Below are 24487 nucleotides of genomic sequence, written 5' to 3'. Positions count from 1 at the left end.
TCCAAATTATATTCATTACTACAAAGTGACTTCCTTTCTCAACTCAATTGCACTATATGTGTATTAATACTACCACTCCGTTAGACACCTGGAATTAAAACTCTAAGTCATATTTGCATTAATCTTATCGTCTATCTTCAATCATTTTCTAATTACTGTTGATACTTTTTCATGTAATGTCTCCGCTGTCTTCCTCCTCCTCCATATTTCATAATTACCACTACCATATTCTAGATCATATCATCTCATACCTAGATAATTGAAACTTCATTCTGACTGACCTTTCTCTTTCTGTTTTATTTTGCAAATATCTGTGAGCTTTTTCTAATACAAAAACTGTAGGTAAATACTAATATTAGACTGATGGCCTTATTAATTAATTCCTCATTTATGTAACAAATATTTGAATGACCATTATCTGCCAAGCAAGCTTCTGAGTGCCGGACATGCAAACGTGAACAAAACACATTCTGGTCCATGTTCTCTTGGAGCTTACGTTCTAATAGTGGGTAGATGTCGGGAGGGAAAGAATAGAGATCTGACAATGAACAAGGTAATTCTGGTTTCTGATAAAGACTGTGATGGATAGAATGGGAGGTATAGTGGGAGTGTTAGTTTAGCTTGGGTGCACATGAAGACGTCTCTGAGCTGAGCTATGAGGGCAGTTGAGACCAGCCAGACTGGGAAAGATAGGGGAGAAGAAAGTAGATAAATGCTGGAAAACATTTTAATAAGTGAGAAGTTTTTCATGCCTCCTCAAAATTAATAGACACAATAGTCTTTAACCTTTATGTACAGATAAGAATTCAATTTTTGGTGAAAGTAGCATCTCAGGCATCATGGGGGAAGATATGGATTATTAACAAATGGAGCTGGGAAAATTAGTTACTGTATATAATGTAATTCTTGGCTGGTTGACTTTCTTGAAGACCATTGATGCCTGTGGGACAGGAATTATGTTGTCTATTAAAACTGATATAGATGAAAAAAGAAAAGTTCTATCATTGAAGTAAATTTTTTCCACTTAATTTTTAGTTTTCTTAATCTGTAATTTTTTTTCTCTATTCAAGATCAGCAAAGAGTTTGTTTTTGACTTATATCTGAACTTATATCTGAAATTTTCCAAAAGATCTATTTATTGAGATATTGAAATAATGAAGTCAAGTTTCCATATATGATAATTAGATACTAAATCTCATACTGTCCTGACATCTCAGGCTGCCAAGCATAGGACATAAGGGGCAGGTTTGGTCCATAGCCTCTAGACTGTGGCTAAATCAGGCAATCACCAGAAAGATAAGAAAAAGAACTAATTGTATGCATAGGTCTACTGACAGTAAAGATGGGACCAGTAGCCTTGAATTTAGTTGTGTTCTTAAAGAAGTGTGGATTTTAGAAATTTCCAGTTTCTTCATTGTAGGTTCTTGATTTGGGCCTTTGAGAATCTGAAGTTTGATTGGATATTGGGTTTCTTTAGACATTCTAGTAAGTTATCATATTCTGCAAGTGAAATTATATTAGTTGGTGATCCCCATGGCAACATAAATTTATTTCTTTAATGTTTGCAGGGAATTTATTGTTTGATTTTTTTTTTTTTTTTTTTTTTTAGAAATTATGTCCATTATCCACTCTGTTACTGGTTATATGATCATGCATATGTTTGAATTATATGTTGTGTTAATGTTGTGGCTTCTATCATATGCTTTGTAGGAAAATAGTTATTCATCCTCTGTGCCTCTGGTCTGCTTCAACTAAATTTGACTTGAGAGTTGGCTGTTAGCTGTAGGCATCCAGTGATGTATGTCCTTTTTAAAGCTGCTTTGCTTGTTTCTGAAATTTTACCCCATTTCCCAAACCATCTTGTTGCAGGCTGGCAAGTCTGTGGCACCTAAGATAGATACTTGCTCAATTTTTTTTTCTTTCCTTTTCCTTTCCCTTTCCCTTTCCCTTCCTTTCCTTTCCTTTTTTTTTTTTTTTTTTTTTTTTTTTTTTTTTTTTTTTTTTTTGACACAGTGTCTTGCTGTATCTTCCAGGCTGGAGTGCAGTGGCATAATCATAGCTCACTGCAGCCTCAAACTCACAGGCTCAAGCAATCCTCCCACCTCAGCCTTCCAAGTAGCTGAGACTACAGGCATGTACCACCACACCTGGCTAACTTTTTAATTTTATTTTGTAAATATGGGATCTCCCTATGTTGCCCAGGCTGGTCTAGAATTCCTGACCTCAAGCAGTCCTCCTGTCCTGGCTTCCTAGAGTGCTTGAACTATAGGACTGAGCCACTGTGCCAGACCTTGCTTAAATTCTTGACTTTTATGCTTCCTTGGGCACTATTTCAAATTTTTAATAGCTTATGATTTTTTTTTTCTTCTCAGGGGAAAGTATCTTCTCAAAACAGTTTTATTAGGACTAGGGATCTTGTTACCTGGTATGGTATTATGGCAAAGGAATACCCAGTAGACAAATAATGATGCTGTTAGAACCTTTCACTCAATAATGAAAAATAAACTATATAGCCTATATTTCACCTGAATCTGGAGCAAAGTGCTTTATGATGTTATCTGTATTCCCAGAGTCATGTGGTATTTACTAGCTTTACCCTTGTTATTTTTTTAGGATAGTTTGAATGATTAACTTATCAGTGTCAGAAGGACTAAAGTAAATATTGATTTTTTGATAAAAATATATTGAAATAAATAATGCGCTTAAAATGACAGCCTTCCAGTAAACACTCATCAAGCATATACTCTGTGTAAAACACTTTGTTATGTGCTCTGCAAGATTCAGAAATAAACCAGATGTGGGCCGGGCGCGGTGGCTCACACCTGTAATCCCAGCACTTTGGGAAGCTGAGGCAGGTGCATCACCTGAGGTTGACAGTTCAAGACCAGCCTGACTGACATGGAGAAACCACGTCTCTACTAAAAATACAAAATTAGCCAGGCGTGGTGGCGCCTGTCTGTAATCCCAGTTACTTGGGAGGCTGAGGCAGGAGAATCGCTTGAACCTGGGAGGTGGAGGTTGCAGTGAGCCGAGATCGCATCATTGCATTTCAGCCTGGGCAACAAGAGTGAAACTCTTGTCTCAAAATAAATAAATAAATAAATAAATAAATAAACCAGATGTGGCTTTTGACATAAAGAATCTTTGAGGCTGTGTGGGAGTTTATATCCTTGTGGAAGGAACCTCCAGAATGACCTGCCTGGCTTTTCCTACAGAAGGGCAAAGGTCACCTGAGACACTGGGTGCCATCTTGAGGTCTTGAAGTTGAAATTCATTCACTGGTTTAAAAAAAAATTTTAACAACTAGTATACATACTGGTTATATTTAAAGGCTGTTCTTAATGTTTATGCTTGTTTAGGTTTTTATTTGAACTTTTCTTATATTTGTTAATGTGGACTCTTGTTATTTTCTCTCTAGTTTAATAGAAAATGGTCAGCTTGAAATTGTGACAGGTGGCTGGGTTATGCCTGATGAAGCCACTGCACATTATTTTGCCTTAATTGATCAACTAATTGAAGGACATCAGTGGCTGGAAAATAATATAGGTATGTATTGGTATATTCTTTATTTGGGCTATTTTGGACAGTTAATTTTGGGGAATGTGAGTGAGTCTCTGTCTTTTTTTTTTGAATAACTATTTTCCCTGTTATTGTTGTTGAACAGTTTATTCTTCTTTAATTTATGATATTTCTTAGCTCATAAACTGTGTTACATAGATTTACTGTAGTCACTTTTAGGATCATCTACCTCGTTTAATGTATTATTTATCTATATTTCTATTGGTTTTGGGATTTTAATTATATGTTAAGACTTGATGACAAGAGGCAAAAACCTAATTATGGTAGCTTAAGTTTTTTTTTTCCAGCAAAAAAAGGAAAGAAAGATATTTGTTATGTCACTGAGTGTTACAGAGATATGTTAGCTGCAGGTATGGCTGCATTCAGGGATCCAGGGGACTTAAATTATATTTTCTGGGCAGTGTATCTTTGGGTTCTGCTTGTTTTGCTGGGTTTCTTTACAAGGTGAGTAAGATGGCTCTAGGCAGCTGAGACGAATTTTTCCAACCTAGCAAACAGGAGTTCTCTTTAAAATGGAGTACTTTATCTAGTTGGCCCAACTTGAGTCAGTTGCTTATGTCTGAGCCAGTTACTGTGTCCAGAGGTATAGGAGTTCAAATCACTAAGGTCTAGTCATTTTGGTGGAAATGGTCTTGGGGGAAAGGGAATTGTGGAGAGCAGGGTCAGCTGCACCTAAAAAGCATGAGAATGGGTCCTCCATATGAATGTCCTCCATATGAATGGCCCCATGGAATGGGTCCAGTTCAACAGAAGAATTCTGTTGCTACAAGAAATGGGAAAAAAGATGCTAGACTGATAGAATCAGATATCCACTATAAAAACTTGGGACTAATAGAAAACTGTGATATTTAATATTTACATTTTGTAACATGGTATGTAAATCCTTTCAAATATTTTATATCTCAGTGTAATAATGTAGTTTTTTATGTAAGTATATGTGTTTTTTGTTGAAGTTATTTTTAGATATTTCCTTATTTTAAAAAATTGTCTCTTAGGGATAAAATTCTTCTCGTCCCTATTAATTTTTTCTTTACTTTTTATTTTGAGATAATTGCAAATTTGAAGAAATGTGTAAGAATGCTGCAAAATATTCTCATAAACCCCTCACCCAGATTTACCAGTTGTTAACATTTTGACACATTTACTTAATTTTTTCTATTTCCATGTTGTTGCAGTGGTGCTGGTATTTATTATTATTAGAACCATTTGCAAGTATGTTGCAGGTATCATGCCTGTGTAGAAAATAGTTAGTATAGCAGGTCTGCTATCCTTAGAAAGGCCTTGCTTACAAGATTGGCCCTTGGCTAGTGTCTGGGAACATGGATATCCTAACAATAAGAGTGGCTCACTGTTTTTAATCTGTTTGTATAAACAATGTAGTTTGTGCTAAACAGTTGCATTCCTTCTGGGAGTCTGAATTCTTAGTATGTGCTGAACAGAGGATGCCTACATGACCAACCCCCAACACTGGACACTGAGTCTGTAATGAGTTTCCTGGTCAACAACGCTTCACACATACTGTCACAGTTTCTTGCTGGAGCATTTAAACACATCCTGTATGACTCCACAGGGAGAGGTTGCTTAGAAGCTTGCACCTGGCTTCCTCTGGACGTACTCTGTGTGCTTTTTCCTTTTGCGGATTTTTTTTTTCTCATTTCAGTGTAATAGATTATAGGTATGAGTACGACAATATGTTGAGACCTGTGGTTTTTCTTAACAAATCACCGAACCTGGAGGTGGTCTTAGGGACCCTCTCTACACAATGCCCTTTTCCTTAAATACCTGATGTGCTAATCCAAGAATATTCACTTCATAAACCTCAGTTATGAATGTTTTTTATGTTTTTATTGAAGTATAATTTACATGCAGTGGAATATATAAATCTTAAATGTAGAGGTCAGTGAGTTTTAACAGATGTACATACCCATTTAATCTATACATTTATTACCCAAGAAAGGTCTCTCATCCCCTCATCTTTCCCCTTGCAGCCAACTGCTCTTTGATTTCTGTCATTGTAGATGAGTTTTGTTTGAAGAATAATTTATTAATATATGGACTCACATAATATTCTTTTGGATCTTGTATCTTTTGCCCAGTGTAATTTTTTTCTTACAACTTTATTGAGATTTATTTTACATAAATTCATAGATTTGTGCAACCATCACCACAGTCTATTTTTAGAACTTTTTTCAACATCCCCCAAAGAAACCTTATACCCAGTAGTAGTCACTCCCCTTTCTAGCTTCACCCTTCCCTGCCCCAGTCTCAGGCTATCACTAGTCTTTCTGTATATATGGATTGGACTATTCTGGACATTTCACATAGATGGAAGCATGTAATGTATGGCCTTTGGTGACTGGATTTTTGGCATAATATTTTCAAGGCTCATCATGTATTATAGCATATATCAGTGCTTCATTCCTTTTATTAGCTGAATAATACTCTGTTGTATGGATATACCACATGTGTTTATCCCTTATTCAGGTGATGGGCACTTAGGTTGTATCTTTTTTGGCTACTAGGAATAATGCTGTTATACACATTTGTTTAAAGATTTTTGTGTGAATCTATCTTTCTTCCTAGGGGTAGAATTGCTGGGTTATATGGTAAAAATGTTTAGCATTTTGAGAAACCGTCAAACTTTTCCAGAAGAGCAGTATGATTCTACCTTCCCACCAGCAATGTGTGAGGTTTCTACTTTCTCCGAATCTTCACCAACATTTTTTACTGTCTATCTTTTTTATTGTAGTCATTCTAATATGTGTGAAATGGTAATCTCATTGTGATTTTGATTTGCATTTTCCTAAAGACTAGTGGCACTAAGAATCTTTTCATGTGTATATCGGCTGCTTATAGATCTTTTAAGGATAAATATATATTCTAATTATTTTCCTGTTTTTCAGTAGAGTTATTTGTCTTTTATTGACTTAGAATTGTTTTTTTTTTTTTTTTTTTTTTTTTTTTGAGACGGACTCTCGCTCTGCCGCTCAGGTTGGAGTGCAGTGGCCGGATCTCAGCTCACTGCAAGCTCTGCCTCCCAGGTTTATGCCATTCTCCTGCCTCAGCCTCCCGAGTAGCTGGGACTACAGGCGCCCGCCACCTCGCCTGGCTAGTTTTTTGTATTTTTTAGTAGAGACGGGGTTTCACCGTGTTAGCCAGGATGGTCTCGATCTCCTGACCTCGTGATCCACCCGTCTCGGCCTCCCAAAGTGCTGGGATTACAGGCTTGAGCCACCGTGCCCGGCCAGAATTGTTTTTATATATTCTGGATAAAAGTTCTTTGTTGGATAGTGACTTACAAATTTATTTTTTCATTCTGTGGTTGTCTTCTTCACTTTCTTGAAGGTGTCTTCTGATGCACAAGTTTTAATTTTGAGGAAGTTTTTCTTCTGTTTCTTGTGCTTTTGATGCCATAGTAAGAAACCATTGTTTATTCCCGAATTATGAAGATGTACTCCTGTTTTAAAAATAGTTTTATGGTTTTAGCTCTTACATTTATGTCAGTGATCTACTTTTAGTTAATATTTGTATATGATGTGAGGTAGAGTTTCATATTTATTTTTTGCATGTTGATACCCAGTTATTCCAATACAACTTGTTGAAAAAGATGATTCTTTCCTCACTGAATTGTCCTGGCACACTTCTTAACAGTTAGTTAACCATAATTATGAGAATTTATTCCTGGACTCTCAGTTCTGTTTCCTTGACTTATATTTATGCCAGTACCATACTGTCTTGATTAGTATAGCTTATGGTAAGTAAGTAAGTAAACTTGACATTGGGAAGTCTGGGTTCTCCAACTTTGTTCTTTTTTTAAACTTGTTTTTTCCATGCGAATTTTAGGCCAGTTTATCAATCTCTGCAAAAATATCAGCTAGGATTTTGGTAGTGGTTGTATTAAATCTGTAGGTCAATCTGGGTGAATATTGCCATTTTAACAATGTCACATCTTCTGATATATCAACATGGGATGGCTTTCCATGTAAGTAGATCATTTTTAATTTCTTTCAACTGTGTTTTATAGCTTTCAGTGTAAAAGTCCCGTGCTTTTTTTATTAAATATGTTCCTAGGCATTTTGTTTGTTTTACTGCCATTATAAATGGGATTGTTCATTAATTTCTTAATTTCATTTTAGGATTATTCATTGCTAGTATGTAGAAATACAATTGAGTTTTGTATAGTGATCTTGTATCCTGTCACCAGCATGAAGTTTTTGAGATTCATTCTTGTTGTGTATGTTGGTAATCCATTTCCTTTTATTACTGGGTAGTATTCCATTGATAGTCCAGTTTCCTGTTGAACATTTGGGTTGCTTTCACTTTTAAGCTACGGTGAATCATACTGTAATAAACATTTGTGCACAGGTCTTTTTGTGGGCATGTTTTCATTCTCTTGGAATGAAATATGTACTAGCACTAGAATTGCTGGGCTTTAGGATAAGTGTATGTTACAGCTTGTGTGAACTTTGAAAGAGTTTTCCAAAGTGGTTGTACTATTTTATATTCCACCGACAATGAATTCGAATTCTAGTTGTTGGACATTTTTGCCAATGTTTGGTGTGTGAGTCTTTTTTCTTAGAACCATTCTAGTTAGTATGTAGTAATATTTCACTGTTATTTTAACTTGCACTTCCATGATGATTAATGATGCTGCGTATGTTTTGTTGTGCTTATGGGCCAGTGGTATACCCTATTTTCAAGTTTCTAAGTCTTTTGCCCATTCTTTTTATTTGAATTGTTGCCTTTTTTTAAAATATACTTTAAGTTCTGGGATACATGTGCATAACATGCAGGTTTGTTACATAGGTATACAACGTGCCATGGTGGTTTGCTGCACCCACCAACCTGTCATATGTGTTAGGTATTTCTCCAATGCTATCCCTTCCCTAGCCTCCCAGCCCCTGATGCACCCCTGTGTGTCATGTTCCCCTCTCTGTGTCCATGTGTTCTCATTGTCCAACTCTCACTTATGAGTGAGAACATGTGGTGTTTGGTTTTCTGTTCCTGTATTAGTTTGCTGAGAATTATGGTTTCCAGCTTCATTCATATCCCTGCAAAGGACATGAACTAATCCGTTTTTATGGCTGCATAATATTCCATGGTGTATATGTACCATATTTTCTTTATTTTATTATATTATGCATATACATATGGTTCCAAGTCTTTGCTACTGTGAATAGTGCTGCAATAAACATACATGTGCATGTGTCTTTACAGTAGAATGATTTATAATCCTTTGGGTATATACCCAGTAATGGGATTGCTGTGTCAGATGGTATTTCTGGTTCTAGATCCTTGAGGAATCACCACACTGTCTTCCACAATGGTTGATTTACACTCCCACCAACGGTGTAAAAGCATTCCTATTTCTCCACATCCTCTCCTGCATCTATTGTTTCCTGACTTTTTAGTGATTGCTATTCTAACTGGGGTGAGATGGTATCTCATTGTAGTTTTGATTTGTATTTCTCTAATGACCAGTGATGATGAGCTTTTTTTCATGTTTGTTGGCTGCATAAATGTCTTCTTTTGAGAAGTGTCTGTTCATATCCTTCGCCCACTTTTTGATGGGGTTGTTTGTTTTTTTGTAAATTTGTTTAAGTTCCTTGTAGATTCTAGATATTAGTCCTTTGTTAGATGGCTAGATTGCAACAATTTTCTCCCATTCTGTAGGTTGCCTTTTCATTCTGATAATAGTTTCTTTTGCTGTGCAGAAGCTCTTTAGTTTAATTAGATCCCGTTTGTCAATTTTGGCTTTTGTTGTCATTGCTCTTGGTGTGTTAGTCATGAAGTCTTTGCCCATGCCTGTGTCTTGAATGGTATTGCCTAGGTTTTCTTCTAGGGTTTTCATGGTTTTAGGTCTTATGTTTAAGTCTTTAATCCATCTTGAGTTAATTTTTGTGTAAGGTATAAAGAAGGGGTCCACATTCAATTTTCTGCATATGGCTAGCCAGTTTTCCCAACACCGTTTATTAAATAGGGAATCTTTTCCCCATTGCTTGTTTTGTCAGATTTGTCAAATATCAGGTGGTCTTTATATTTTTGATAATCTTATTCTTGCATGAAGGCATTAAATCTTTTTGATGAGCTTTCCAGTTTTGCTAGCAAATGTGCCCCCTTTATAAAATTTTGGATTTTTCTTATATTGTACCTTTTCCTAAGTTTGCCTCTTACCCTCCTTTTAACAAGTATTGCCAAGAAAAACTCTAGCAGGACCCTGGGTTCCTTTTTAAGTCTCTCCCTTGTTCTCACCTCCTTTCATATCAAAGTTTTTAAAAATATAGTTTACACTCTCTCTTTTCTACATTATTCAGTCTCAGTGACTCTTTATTCCATTGCAGCTAGGTTGTTACCCCTGTGGATCCAATGGTTTTGATGTGGAAAAGATCACCAGTGATGTGGTATAATTGTTAAATTGAATGGACACGATAAACTCTTTAACATCACTATACTGTCTGATACTGATTTTTATCTTTTTTGTAAGCTTATTATGTCCTCATTATTTGGACAATACGTACTCCTTTTTTTAATTTTGTAACTTTTGATGTAATTTTTAACTTATAAAGGTGACATCATAGTACTTGGGAAGGACTCCTATGTATCTTGTTCATTGATTCATATGTATATTTTTGTGAATCATTTGAGAGTAAGTTGGAGGTCCCCTGTACCCTTATCTCTAAATACTTCATTGCGTATTTCCTAAGAAATAAGGACACTTTTATATGTAAATATAATAAAGTTATCAAATCAGGAATGTTAACAGTGATACAGTAGGACAGTTTGGTCCACAGATTGTATTCAGATTTTGTCAATTATTTCAATCGTGTCTTTTATAAGAGCCGCTTTTTCCCCCAGCCAGTCAAGAATGGAATCCATGGTCCTACATTGCATTTAGTTGTCATGTCTCTTTAGTTTCCTTTTATTTGAAACTGTTCCTTAGTCTTTCTTTGGGTTTCTTGATCTTTATATTTTTGAAGAGTAGAGCCACTTTTGTAGAAATTCTATTTGACTTTGTCACTTTCTTCATGATTGGATTCAAGTTATTTATGTATTCTGCCTATCTACCTGTTTGTCTGTCTAGTTACAGTATCACTGCAGTAATGTGATGTCCCGTTGTCCTCACTGCATCATATCAGGAGGCATGTAATGTCTCTGTCCCAGTGCTTGTAATAATAGGAACGACTAGTTAGGGTTTGTCTGCTAAGTTTCTCCATTGTGTTAGATTTTTGCCCTTTCTAATTAATTTGTGGGAGGTACAATGGGAGTGAATATTCTTTTCCTCAGCCAACTCTCATGTTTTTGTTTTAGTGTCCATTGATGATTTCCTAATTCTTCTATAATTGCTAGTTGGCATTCTACTAAAGAGAAGAGCTTTCCGTCTTATTTTCTGTTTATTTATTTATATCAGTATGGGCTCATAGATTGTTAATATTCAGTGGATTATGATGCATTATTTATTTTCATGCCTCAGTTGTCCCAGATTTGGCCATTGGAAGCCTCTTTGGTCTTTTCCTGAGTTATTTTAATATGTTCCCATGATTCCTTGACTGTATCTTTATGACACAAGAATATATTCCAGGCTTATCATGTACTTTCCTGGCTTCAGCCTTGGAATAAGCTACTTCTTTAAGGTTTTTCTTTCTTTGTAAAATGATTGGTATGTAGAGGCCAAGATCTGGGAGCTAAGGTGTGGTCATTGGTACTGAGGTTTTATTGCATCTAGGTTCTTCAAGTGCACTGAGTTGGGAAATTTGTGTATGTTTGTGAATATGCATATAGATACCTATATCTATATTTTTATATTTCTTTACTAAAAACCATAAGTTAGTACCAATATTTCCTGTTGTAATGCAATATCATAGGGTACATTCCAGTCTTCTACATTTGTAGTTACTTACAGTGAAAATCCTGGCTCCCTTGTTCTCATTTGTTCAGTCTTAGAATACATGAAAGCTACCTTCAGAATTATTAAATCCATGCTACCACAAAACCCAAAGTTACTAAATAGAGTTCAATATTTCTTTTTAGTTTTTGGATGTAAATATGTGAAATGCAGAAATCTTATGTGGTCAGTTCTTTTAGTTTTGACATACGCTCTTTTTGAGTTTTGATTATATACTCTTGGTCCCCTATAGATCCTGACTTTTCCTTATTGTCCGTTACTGGCTCCCCATCTCTGTGTTCTTCTTTAGTATTGTTTACAAAGTTCTCTTTGCTGTCTTGTGTGTTACTTTGTGTTATACTTATTTGAATGACAGCCTCTGCAACTAGAGTCAAGATCTAATTTAACTCGTTTTTGTAACCCTGGGGTCTTTCATCATCTTAGGTAAGGTGCTTAAAAGGTGTTTGAATGAAAAAAACACACACAGCAATATTACTTATGTCCATTTTTAAGTTGTAAGTAGACAGTTTATTTGAGAATCCCAAATAATTAAAACATCAGATTTTTATAATGCTAGATGAACAGTCTTATTAATTCTAACCTGTACATTTTTTATTTTTATTTTTATTTATTTATTTTTTTTTACATTTTATCCTCTGTGAAATTGAGATGTATCTGTAGTCAGTAGTTTGCATTATTGGTGTGAGCCAGCTGTGAGAAATCACTGGCCCCTTTCAAGGCAGAGTGAAAGCACCAGCTTCATAATGTCTTAAGATTTAATAAAATATGGTATAATTATTTTGGCCAGTTCTGCCACTGTATCATAAGATGATTTGGGGCTTTTGTGAGGTGTAAAAGACATACTAAAAAATCCTTAATGTTGGGGTTGGGAAATGTAAGTTGAAATGAGTTACGTTACTTTTCTTTATCATCTAATAGTTCCAGGGTTATCCAGCTCCACAGATCACAGGACTGTGAGATCCTTCCAGGAAGGGCCCTGGTCCTGTTTATTCTCTACCTCTAGTTAATGGCAGTGGCTTTATAATAGGTAAAAGATGTTAATGGCTAAAAGATGGCAGTGTTTATTTCAACTCTAACTGATTAATTTCAGTGAGCATCTCCTGCCTATGTGGATAGGCAGTGGCACAACCCTCCCTTCCTGATATCTTGCTGGGAATACTTGGCAGAGGATAATGCTGGGTAGGTCCTTGGTCTGATATCTCTAGGAGACTATACAACATTGATGAATCTGAATGTGTTATGACTTCTTTTTATTTCATTTATCAGTTAAAAAAATAACACTTATCATCTTTATCCACAGGAGTGAAACCTCGGTCCGGCTGGGCTATTGATCCCTTTGGACACTCACCAACAATGGCTTATCTTCTAAACCGTGCTGAACTTTCTCACATGCTTATCCAGAGAGTTCATTATGCAGTTAAAAAACACTTTGCACAGCATAAAACATTGGAGTTTTTTTGGAGACAGAATTGGGGTATGTAGGGTTTGATGAAAGCTGATCCCACTTGTCCTAGATACTGTTTCACAAGGGTTATGAACTCATGCCACTGTGGGTTTTGTTCTCTGCCAGTCTTGAAAAATCAGGTAACGTAAAGATACTCACTCTTGTAATTATTTTTCCCATGTACCTGTGTCAAGATTCTTTTAAGTAATAATGCAGATATTTATAGAGCATAGGAGAATCTTTTTATGACTAAAGAAAGTAGATAAATATGAGTTAGTATTTTGCCAATAATGCTTTCTCTTGCTTCTGTTTTAGAAAGCACATGTTTTATCACAAATTTGAACATGCATTAGAACTGATACCAGTCATGTATCTTATATTCAGCCAGTTTTCCTTCCTTCTGTCTCTCTTGTCTCTACATCTTGTAAGAATTGCCTTTTAAAGCCTTAATCCTGTCCTCCTAAAACAGCCCTAATATCAAAATGCCACCTGTTTTCACAGTGTGTTCTGTGGCCACGCAGGCATTCTAAGGATATACTTCTGCAGTTCTTTATTAGGAGAGAGGAGACAAGGTCTAGGCCTCTTGGGAGGCCTTTGCCTTTCTCAACCCCCATTTAATTCAGACCACCTTATTTTCTATTTATCAAGCCTTTATTATGGGCCATGTATTATGTTACCTCTGCTTTATATTCATTCTCATTTAATATTTTTAATATTACTACTTTTTTATGGTGAAGAAATGGAGGCTTAGATATGAGAAGCCATTTGCCAAAAATCATATAGGTCATACATAGAGAGCAGAGATTTGAATCTAGTTCTGTGTAGTTCCTGAAGCCCAGGCTCCTAACCTGTGTCATTGTGTTCTCAGTAAAATTTCATCTGAAAGAAACATTTTGTTTATAAAACAGTGTTTGAGAAATTACTGCATTACATTATACTTGTTTTCTTGTATAATCTAGACCCCTTAAGTGTTTCAGAAAAATCGTTTGTAAATCTAGACAGTAACTTTCTTATATGTACTCCTGTTTTTTCAGTAAGGAAAGCATTGGCTATATAGTTTCTTAATTCTAGAAAATTAAACCTGTAGGGAGAACAAGAACTTGTAGGGGATTGCATTCTGTGTAGTTTGATCAAATGCTAAGGAGCATACTAATTTGAAAAACAAAGAACCGTTAATTTGAAGAATCCCTACCTAAACAATTGTCCATAAATATCAGTTAGTAAGAAATTATTGAGTACTTAAATATTTTAGTGCTTAAATTTAATATTTAAATATTGTGCTAGGAAGAAATATTGAAAACATCCTTGCTTATAGGGAAATTCCAGTCTAATTTGATAAAATACAGATACAGCCAAATGTAGCAGATAAAATTAAGTATGTAAATTAGCTACAAAAGAGTAGAGCATAAGGAGAATTAGTGGGGTATGGAGTATGTCCTTATCCATAGGAGAGAAGAGTTTTAGGGTTTGTGACAACCTTTTGTGATGACTGTATGCTCATAGCAAGCATTAGTGACCAGCATCTACAGTGTCACAGTTTTGAATATGATTCAGTGAAACAGCTGACAGCACTGAAACACATAGATTTTAATAATTTTAAATTTGGAAAATAATGGTTAATTATTTTAACTAAGTTGATAAAACTGGAATATTCTAGGACTTACCTGATACATTTGAACATGTTGCTTTTTAAAAAATGTTTTCAAATTAAGTTGAGCTTGTTCATGTGTTCCAGTTCTTAATGAAGCAGTTGTTTTCACTTATTAAAAATGTAAATTTTTTTTTGTCTTTCTGTTACGTAAGCAATACATACTCATTGCTGAATATTGGAAATCCATACATAAATAAAGGGTGGAGGTTATTTAAAAGCTCAGGGTCATATTCACAAAGATAGCTTTTAACTACTAGTTAGGTCCTCCAGTCTCACTTGTTGATAGGCTTCTCACCTCTCCAGGCCAGTGGTATCAACATGTGATAACATTGTAATTTTAATTAAAAGTAATTCTGCATCAGGAATCAGAGCTCATTTTCCATATCTTATTTGTTTTGTTTTTATTTTTGTTTCACTTTCTGAAAATTACTTTTTCTTTTCCTGTGCTGCTTCGTTGGTAAAAAGTTCCATTGACTAACTCATTCTTGGTAAACATGGGGCGAGATTGTAGATTCTTCTGGGTTGTACATCCTCTCCTCACCATAAGAGGAAATTTTCTCCAAGACCGAATTTCCCCAGTGTTTTTATAAGTCTATGTTCCACACTTCTTCCTTTGTTCTTCCATCCCTTTTTTACTCTCTTCTTCTCACCCCGTCTCTGCAGCTAATATCATGATATCTCTCAGTGAATCCTGTTACCTGAATTGGGAACAGATATGGCAGGAACTGGCAGTTAGGGATGGACATGGTTTTGGATGAGCCAGTTGTAACTTTTACTACTGTTCAGTTTGTATCCCTCCAGGTCAGCTGGTGCTGGTTCATGGTGGGGCTTTCCTGTCTCTGCTATGCTTAGATAGAAAAGGTAGATAGAGACTGAGATGTGTGAGTATCTTCCTTCAGACAGGTGGCCATTAAATGGCGCTGGGGTATGTGTTATGGAAGTTAAAGGGGCTGCTGATTTAGAATAGAGCTAAATCAGCATACTTTGTGTAAAGTAATGACATTTTGAATATTTTTTGGGAAAATAGATTTTATAAATGCAGGTTTGTGTGTTGGCTCTTTATTTTAGATCTGGGATCTGTCACAGATATTTTATGCCACATGATGCCCTTCTACAGCTATGACATCCCTCACACTTGTGGACCTGATCCTAAAATATGCTGCCAGTTTGATTTTAAACGGCTTCCTGGAGGCAGATTTGGTTGTCCCTGGGGAGTCCCCCCAGAAACAATACATCCTGGAAATGTCCAAAGCAGGTATGAAAATGCGTATTTCATAAGACATCGTCTTGAATAAAGTAGCCACTCAGCTGCTAGTTGCTGAAGGGTTGAACAAATGGGCTTCAGTGGCCAACATTATCCTCATTTGAAGTATTCATTCAAACCAGATCTAAAGCAACTTAAAAATGCCAGAGCCTTGACTATGCCTGTTATGTGTTACATTTTAATGGAAAGTGAACAATACTGGATCAATATACAATGGATAACCTATAATACACTATTATTACCATCTCCTTTGCCCTCATTATAAAAGCCTTCTACTGTGTTTGATTGATTTCATATACTTTTGTTGATAATAAAACTTCTGGTCCCTATTGTACAAATTGGTAAGAAAAGCAATTCAACTGCAAAAACACATTTATTGAAATGGAACACATAAAGAATGTAATTATCTGTTCCCTTAATAACAATTTCAATAGTGGTGAATGCTTCCCAGCTCTGGTGTATACACATCTTTGCATCATTCTGATGTTTTTGACTTATAGTAAACTTTAATTAGGAATATTTATACTTAAATACATTTAAATAAAAATCAAAGGTATGAATCATTTCTTTAGAAGAAAATTGTGCTAATGATGGAAGCATCTCATTAAACCAACTTACATGTAGTTTCTAATATTGGTACTTTTAAGTTTAATTTCTTCACTTAAAAATTAGTGTATTAAAATAAAACATTGTGGTGTAATATAAAAACACTAAACTCTGCTAGGAAAATAATACAGCCCATTAAATAAATTAAATAAATAAATTTTTGCACTATTAAATCAGCTTATTTTAAAAAGAGAAGTCACTTAAAAAAAATGTGTGTTAGGAAGAAGGTGAAATGAGATCTTTTATCTTCAATGAGTCCTTAGAATCACAAAGAAGATACTCTTTGTGAGCCTTCCGCTGTGGCAGACATGAAGGTGTTTTAGCATGGCAGCCTTCTTAAAGTCATGGAGCCCTTCTATCAAAATCTGACTTTAATAGTTGTTTAGAAAAACTGCCCAAGGTTACGGATTGACTTGGTTTCATTTTCTTGGTTCCTACAGCCATGAGAACCAGTGAGGAATTCAGAAAAACCTGCTTTCTAGTTAGGGTTGCGCTAAGTAGGCATAAGAGAATAAGCCAGTATATTGTGTGGCAGAAGGTGTAATGAAAAGGAAGGGTTGAGTGTGGGGGCATCCTGGCCTGTGTAGGTGGGCAAATAGCTGTTTATATTTACAGGTATTTACACTACTCTCTGCTCAGGTGACCAGGGATGGGGAAGTTCTTACAAGTGAACCAGATGTTTCAGCTGGGGAGTCCCAGTGCATTCATAGTATTGTGAGCCCTTTGTTATTTTTTTGGGGGGTGGGGGAGTTGCTGCTGAGACTACCTGAGGCACATTATTGAGGAAAAGAAGGCTTTTTAAATAATCCTTTTGTTATGTCATCTAACCTTTCAACAGTTGTCCTTCAGGATGATACCTTGTGCTCAGTTAGTTCCAGTGGTTCTGAAAGTGATTTCCAGGCACCTGGGGGCATACTGTTGAATGAATGAGTCTATATAATACTTAGAGATTTTTTCTTTTTTAACTTCTTGGCCAGGCGCAGTGGCTCATGCCTGTAATCCTAGCACTTTGGGACGCCAAGGTGGGTGGATTGTCTGAGCTCAGGAATTCAAGACCAGCCTGGGCAACATGGTAAAACCCCGTCTCTACTAAAATACAAAAAAATTAGCCAGGCATGGCGGCGTGCACCTGTAATCCCAGCTACTTGGGAGGCTGAGGCAGGAGAATTACTAGAACCCGGGAGGTGGAGCTTGCAGCAAGATCGCCCTACTGCACTCCAGCCTGGGTGACAGAGCAAGACTTCTCTAAAATAAATAAATAAACAAACTTCTTACAAGTCTTGAAATGTTAACTCTACTGGTTAACTCAGATCCATATATCACCTTGTTTTCGACCTGATGATAAACTGAGATAAAACATAGGCATTCCAGCTCACTGGCCGCTTTCAAGCCCCCCACTTTTTTTGAGACAGATTCTCTTTCTGTCACCCAGGCTGAAGTACAATGACACAATAGCTCACTGCAGCCTCCATCACCTGGGCTCACGCAATTCTCCCACCTCAGCCTCCTGAGTAGCTGGGACCACAGGTACATGCCACCATGCTCGACTAATTGTTTTAAAAAATTTTGTAGAGATGAGGTCTCCCTGTGTTGCCCAGGATGGTCTCGAACTCCTGGGGTCAAATGATCCTCCTGCCTCGCCCTCCCAAGGTGCTGGCATTACAAGTATGAGCCACCATGCCTACTAGCCCTATTCAACTTTTTAATGTCCCAAAGAAAATGAAATTTAACTATAATGTGCAGATGACATCTTTTGATATGTCCGGCTCAGCAGGTTCTTCTACTTTGCAAGTAAAGAAATATCATTCTTAGTCAAGTTCATTTTTGGTCAAGTACTATATATTTTAAGTTGGCCTTTTCTATTGACCGTCACATGATTTGATGTTTTAGGTATTTTCTTTTTCTTGGTTACAGTTAAGTTGACATTTCTTACCTGGTGAAATAAATCAGGAGCAAATTGCATCTGTATGTTTTCAAATGTGATGTTGAGTCAATTGATTTGTTATTGGTTCACCATATATTTAGTGAGTGTCTTCTTCCTGCCAGGCATTACAGGCTGGTTACTTCGGTTTCCCAGTGTTGACACTTTCTGGACAGGCTTGAGAGTTAGGATAGATGTGAAGTGTTAAAGGCATGCCATTGACGTTTGTGATTTCTTTTCTCTATATGTGTTTTACATGTATATAATACAAGATATTGCATATCTGATAGTAAACCCTTTTTTATGCTGGCTGCCTAGGAAATCTAGTTGGAGCTCAATTTTGTCTTGTATCTATGATTTATATATTTGATTTTTTTTTCTCATTTTTTTTTTGGTAGCCTTCTTTCTGTGTGGAATCTCATTCTTCATGTATTTTTTATTATAAGTAACCTGAAAGTGTTTTGGCAAATGTGGAATGTTAGCAAATTACTAGTAAAGATAAAGTAATGTGCTAATGTCAGAAAACTAAGCATTATATGTTACATAAGGACACTGTGGTTATATTTTGCTCACCAAGGTATTATGTTGGCTAAAATTTTATATTTGCAATGCATTTTCAGAGATTATAAATGTAAAAAGGACCATATGAGATTTAGTTAAATGTTTTTAATTTTTATAAAATGCTTCATTCCATCATTGGTGTTCTTTGAAATACTTTCATAAGTTTTTATATTGTGAATTAGAATTTACTTTTGGATGATTCTTGAAGTGAAAATTGGAATACTAAGTATAAAAATACTTGTCATTTAATCACTAGTTTCTTAAGCTTTGTCTTTGTAAACATTGTGAACTGCTCTGGGTTCATCCACTTGTATAATTTCATTTTCACAAGCCCTTTCTCTTAGTTTGTATTCTCAGACTTTCTTAAATGATGCCCTAATTCAGTGATTTCCAAAGGATATTCTGCAGAATACTATAATAGAATATGAAATATAAAAGCTATTCCATCAAGCTATTGGTTAGAGTCCAGAGAAGTAGAAACCAAAATAGCTAATTCAACTCCTAATCCTTATCTGATGGTCAGTATTGAAAATCTGTGACAAATACTCAGATTATTGGTGGCAGGTGACAAGTGTGTTGATTTTTTTTTTTTCTTTAGAAGAGAAAATATGACTCTATAAAATGTTATAGATTAACATTTATTCTCTTTTGGTTTTGTTCAAAGTACACCTTTTTCTGTGTTTAATCAGATAATTTTAGATTACAGAAAGGAATATTAAGACAAAGCAAACTTCAAAGTCTGTATATGTGGGAAATCCTTATTGTCTTACTAGATAAATTATTTTAACACATGTGCTATCTGGTATTCAATCTCTGTGACTGGGCTTTAGGAAGTCATTGGTATCCCATTTATTATATGCCAAGTTGGTATATGACCATATTTCTCCAAAGATAATTCATTGGAAACCTATGAGTTTTTCCTACTGATAAGAATTTATGAATATTTTTAAAGGATAATGAAAATTAGTATGATAGTTTTTTTAAAAAATCTGTCTTTAAATTATACTAACTTTGCAGATAAAATATACAATAATTTCTTTTAATATACTTTTGAATTTGGTTATTTCCTTTTTAATCAGTTGTCACATTCAGTTTTTCTTAGTCAAATTCATATTTTCTGGGGTTTTTTTGTTTTGTTTTGTTTTTTTAGGGCTCAAATGCTACTAGATCAGTACCGAAAGAAGTCAAAGCTTTTTCGTACCAAAGTTCTCTTGGCTCCACTAGGAGATGATTTCCGCTACTGTGAATACACAGAATGGGATTTACAGTTTAAGAATTATCAGCAGCTTTTTGATTATATGAATTCTCAGTCCAAGTTTAAAGTTAAGGTAAGGAGAAAATATTTATGATTCCATATTTGAAGTTGAGCCTTTATTATTAAATGAGACTATAAACAGAAATCCTTAGCTTCTTTGTCCTATATCACAGTGCTTCTTAGAATATATAATTATTGTGTAAAAGTATAATCCATTAGGAAGAAAATTATTATATGCTATAGTTCCATATCTAAAGCTGTCCCGTTCCTACCGTTGCTTGAGGATTAAAGAGGAATTTACTTTTATGTGATTGAAAATTATGTGATTGAAAATAGTTGTGATATTTAGTCTTCAGGGACGCCCTGTTTTTGTTGTTTTTTCTTTAACCAACGTTGAAAGTCTGTTATTTCTCTCTGACAGCTGCATCCTTGTGATTTAGTAGCATGACTGGCAGATGCAGATGAACACGTCATGAATTTTGCAAACAAATGTCCTATGTCCAGAGAATACACTAGCATTTTTTTTTTAAGTGAGAAGACTTCTAAAATTAATCATTTGCCTATGGTTCTTACTCTTTTTTTTTTCTTATGGAAAATTTAAAATGTACTGTAAAGTTCTGAAAATAGCAAAAATTGTTCCCTTTCTCCCCATATCCATGACTCAGCTACAACATTCTTCAGCTCAAGACCACTTTTGTTTCAGCCATGCCCCACTGCTCTCTCACTCCTCCCCACAGGATTATATTGAAACCAATCTCAGATTTCATGTAGTTTCATCTGTAAAGGTTTCAGTATGTATCTCTAAATTATAAAGTTTCTGTTTAAAAATATAACCGTAATACCATTATCACACCTAAAAAACTAGCAATAATTTCATGATACATATCTGGGCAGATTCAGATTTTCCTCATCTCATAAAAAACAATTCTTTTAACATACAATTTGTTTGAGTCAAAATTCAAGCAATAGTCATATATTGCATTTGATCAATAAGTTTTTTAATTACAAAATTGATTTTTTGTTGATACATAATTGTGTATATTTATGGGACACCTATGAATTTTGATACATGCAGAGAATGTATAATGATCAAATCAGGGTATTTAGGATATCTACCACTTCAAACATTTATCATTTCTTTGTATTGGGGCAATAGTCTAAGTCTTTTTTTTTAATGTGTGTTAGAGACTCTACATAAGAAGATTAATTATTCAGCATGTTTATCATTTTGCATATTGACCTGTAAAAGTAGAACATATGTGAAAATACTATAGAAAGGAAGTGATGTTACTGTTTAGGAAATTTGAAAGCTGATGGTAAACCATAGTTTAGTAAGAATTCAAGTTTATTAAACAAACCTAAGTAATATCAAATAGATAAATAAACCTAATAAAATATCAAGTTTATTCAGGATCGTTACAGCTGAATTTTTATCAGATTATGAACTAGGATCATAGGCACATGATCCTAGTAAAGCACATGTTCAGCTTTAGTATATATTGTCAAACTATTCCAAAATAGATGCATCAGTTGTTGTGTTGTGTAAGAGTTTCAGTTGTTCCACACCCTTTCTTAGTTTGTATTGTAAGGATTTTTGTTTTCTATTTTTATCCTTTTGATAGATGGGATGGTTTTATTTTTTATTTCTCCCGTGGTTAATGAGGTTGAGCCTCTTTTCATATGTTTATTGCCATTTAGGTATCCTCATTTGTGAAGTACCTATTTAAGTCTTTTGATGATTTTTTAATTAAATTGGGTTGTCTGTCTTTTTCTTACTGTTTATAGCTCTTTGGTACATTTTGAATTCTATCTTTTTTCATGTAAAATATATGCAAGTGTTGTCTCCTACTATGTAGCCTGCATTTTCACTTTCTCATGCTGTCTTTTGATGGACAGAAATTTTTAATTTTAATTAATTAAATATAACTATTTTTCTTTATGTTTAGAACTTGTTCTGTTTAAAAATTTTTGTTTATCATGTGGTTGTGAAGCTACATTCTTATGAAGCTATCCTCCAGAAGCTTTATTGTCTTGCCTTCAACATTCAGGTCTATAATCTATCTGAAATGGATTGCTATGAATTGTGTGAGGGTAGGGATCAAGATACATTTTGGCTTATATAGATATCCAGCACCGTTTATTGAAAAGACCATACTTTCTTCCACAGCACCACAGTGCCATCTTTGTCATTAATCATGAATGAGACTGCATTTGTGTGTGGGTCTGTGTCTACACTCTCTATTCACTTTTATTGGTCTATTTGTCTCATCTCACACTGTCTTAATTATTAATACTACAGTTTTGTAATAGGTTTTAATATCTGATAGTAAAAGTCTTCTAGTTTTGTTCTCCTTCCCAAGATTGCATTGGTTACTGTTAGTCCTTTGTATTTCTACATAGGTTTAGGTCATCTTTTAAATTTCTACCAAAACAAACAAAAAAAAATTGAAGGGAATTTTGATTGGGATTGCATTGAATCTTTGTTTTAATTTGAGCACAAATAACTACAATTATTGGGCCATCTAATCGATTAACATGGTGTATTTTGTGTATTAATGCAATTAACTTTTGCATTTTAGTCTTGTATCCAGTAACTTTGTTAAATTTATTTATTATATTTGTGGATTCTTCATGGATTTCCTATGTATGAATAATGGCATATTTATGTCTTCCTTTCCAAAACTTTAAATCTTTCAATTTATTTTCTTACCATGTACGATGGCTGTGTCCTCTAGTGTAATGTTGAGTAGGTGTGGTGAAAGCAGACATAATTTTCTAAGAGAGAAAACATTCATGGGTCATAATGTTAGCTGTAGAATTTTGTAGGTTTCCTTTATCAGATTATGGAATTTTCCTTATATTCTTCTTTTACAGAGTGTTTTTTCATGACCAGATACTAAATTTTATTATTTTCTTCTTCTAGGACATTGCTTTCTGTTAGGCCTTTATGTCTTGTGCAGTGATTGGACCAGTACCCCAAGATGAAAATTTGGTAGAGTATAGGGTCCACCTTAATGCATTTTCTTTCTCTCCAACATTTTTGTCCCTTAAGTTCTGGCTGCTTTAGTTCTTTAATGTCTTCAGAGCTTTTTCTTTCTGTAGTTTATCTAGTTATATCTGTTTCTTATGGGATACTTAAAGTTACTTTGTCTGAACTGGAAGCATACATTTATTTTCTTTTAATGAAATGGAGAATAAAAGTAAATAACTCAGTTCAGATGGCTGAAAAATTGACATAGAATAGCCAAGACAGTCATTTTGCCATTTGATCATCATTTAACTATTTTTGTAATTTTTCTTATGTGTTGTCCAGGCTGGAATGCAGTGGCATGATCTCTGCTCACTGCAGGCTCCGCGTCCCGGGTTCACGCTATTCTCCTGCCTCAGCCTCCTAAGTAGCTGGGACTACAGGACTATAGGCACGCCCGGCTAATTCTTTTGTATTTTTAGTAGAGATGGGGTTTCACTGTGTTAGCCAGGATGATCTCCATCTCCTAACCTTGTGATCCACCCGCCTCAGCTTTCCAAAGTGCCGGGATTACAGGTGTGAGCCACCGTGCCCAGCCAGTTGTAAACTTTTTACTTAGAGCCCTATTCACTGTAATGTGGATAGACAGAGAAGTTATGTAATATGCTCAAAACACATGTCAGATAAGTGGTAGAGATGGAATTCAAACCCATACTATTGCTACCTTGAATCAAAATGACTTGCAATATCTGTATTTGTGTGTGTGTGTGTGTTTGTGTTGTATGTATGTGTGTAGGAAACAACAAAATCAGCATCTTTCTTTTAAAAGGAACACATTCCCTGTTAAATAATCTATTTATTTTGACAGGACTGCCTTTTAATATCTGTTTACAAGATTTGGTATAGTGTTTCTTTTTGTCTTTGATTTGTAGAATAGTTTGAACTCATAAAAACAAATTTCTTACTGCTGATTTAAATAATTAGTCGGAAAGACCAGTGTGTTTAAGCAGCAGACTTGCCATTCTTATCACTCTTTGTATTTAACTTCTACTCAGTGTTACCTACTGGTAGAGTAAGTCCATTTTTTTTTTAAATGACCTGCTGTTCTTAAAGTCCCTTTTTCACAAGAACTCAACTGGGGGAAAAGGGAGATAGAGGAGGGTATGATATATGAAATACCTTATGGCTAACAAAATTATTCTTCTAGACTTTATGGCTAATAAAACTGTTATTCTAGACTTCTGGACCACTTTAATATGTCTTTTATTTTTGCTGCTGCCCTCATCTTTCATTTATCTGGATTAATCCATGCCCAAATTATTTTGCACTTTGAAA

The 24487-nt window shown here is 35.0% G+C and overlaps 2 protein-coding genes across 4 annotated transcripts in view; both read left to right on the top strand.

The window, feature by feature from the left end:
* The window catches only part of LOC126956139 (uncharacterized), a 604199-nt gene that overhangs the window by 335320 nt on the left and 244392 nt on the right, over positions 1 to 24487 (top strand). The window lies entirely within an intron of this gene.
* Positions 1 to 24487, top strand: part of MAN2A1 (mannosidase alpha class 2A member 1) — a 175378-nt gene that overhangs the window by 62655 nt on the left and 88236 nt on the right. For all 3 annotated transcript variants that reach the window (XM_050793036.1, XM_050793037.1, XM_050793038.1), the window contains 4 exons: positions 3419 to 3546; positions 12783 to 12956; positions 15646 to 15832; positions 20080 to 20257. In XM_050793036.1, coding sequence (XP_050648993.1) covers positions 3419 to 3546; positions 12783 to 12956; positions 15646 to 15832; positions 20080 to 20257 — 667 coding nt within the window. The remainder of the gene's footprint in view (positions 1 to 3418; positions 3547 to 12782; positions 12957 to 15645; positions 15833 to 20079; positions 20258 to 24487) is intronic.

This window comes from Macaca thibetana, chromosome 6 (assembly GCF_024542745.1).
Source record: "Macaca thibetana thibetana isolate TM-01 chromosome 6, ASM2454274v1, whole genome shotgun sequence".
NCBI lineage: Eukaryota > Metazoa > Chordata > Mammalia > Primates > Cercopithecidae > Macaca > Macaca thibetana.
This window is presented reverse-complemented; position numbering and strand designations above follow the sequence as displayed.